Source organism: Hipposideros armiger, unplaced genomic scaffold, assembly GCF_001890085.2.
Source record: "Hipposideros armiger isolate ML-2016 unplaced genomic scaffold, ASM189008v1 scaffold_697, whole genome shotgun sequence".
Classification (NCBI taxonomy): Eukaryota; Metazoa; Chordata; class Mammalia; order Chiroptera; family Hipposideridae; genus Hipposideros; species Hipposideros armiger.
In genome coordinates, this window is record NW_017732047.1 from 1 (window position 1) to 977 (window position 977).

At 25.2% G+C, this 977-nt stretch overlaps 1 protein-coding gene across 1 annotated transcript in view; it reads right to left on the reverse strand.

The window, feature by feature from the left end:
* Nucleotides 1-437: 437 nt before the first annotated feature.
* The window catches only part of LOC109373269 (sucrase-isomaltase, intestinal-like), a gene marked incomplete at its 3' end in the record, with an annotated part of 44,782 nt that continues 44,242 nt past the window's right edge, over nucleotides 438-977 (reverse strand). The window contains exon 17 of the mRNA XM_019627005.1: nucleotides 438-562. Within this exon, the coding sequence (XP_019482550.1) occupies nucleotides 438-562 (125 nt within the window). The remainder of the gene's footprint in view (nucleotides 563-977) is intronic.

Below are 977 nucleotides of genomic sequence, written 5' to 3' on the forward strand. Positions count from 1 at the left end.
TTATCTAAACAAAAATATCCACTCCATTTGTCAACTTAAAAGTAAAGCATTTTAGAAGAAAAACGTGATATTTACGTACTGAAAATCTAAATATTTAAACACCGATATTTTTATCAATTATGTAAGTTACTTTAATATCTTATATTTTTATTAAAATTCAGCACTTGACTTTATAGATATTCTATGGAGAATATCAGTACATTTTTAGCACAGGAAATACAGTTCTAACATAATTGTATTTATTTTTTAAATAACTTTGTATTAATATACATAATTTGATTCTTCTTCTTATAACCATGATGGTTACATTTAAGGATTTCCTCCATATGTCAAATACCTTCTTGTGAATAAGCATTAATCTTTGATTCTTAATAAAAATATGAAATATTAAAACTTGAATTATATTTCAGATTTTAGTTAATGGTTTTCCATTTTACCTTGCAGTTGTAGTTACAGCAGGTTGTTGAATGGGGATAATATAGCCTCCTCTGAGATGTAATCCTATTTTGTCTGCTGGAAGATACATATCAACACGTTGTTTTTTCCATGGCCTTTTTGAACCCTAGTATTTGGAAGTTAAAAAGATTTTTTTTTATTAGTGAAGACTTTAAACCCCATTTCACAGAGATTAAAATTTATACATATAAGTAATTTTATTATGAGTAATCCATGTCATCTTAATAAATATTAATATGCTGTTTTCTATCTTTCAAAGAAAGCTTATCTTTTTTTTCACTTTACTGAATAAAGCAGGGGAAAAATAAGCTCACTTTTTCAAGAAAAATATCGACATAGAAAAATCTATTTCCTTCTACAATAATTAATCATGTTCTTAACTAGCTCTATTTTTTATTGTTTGTTTTGTTTTAAAGTTAACCATGTCTTTAGGAAGGACTTTTTTAAAAAAAATAATTGTTTCTATAAAAATAAAGGGTCTGTTAGCAAATATAAGTGATATGCAAAATAATGCCTTTTAA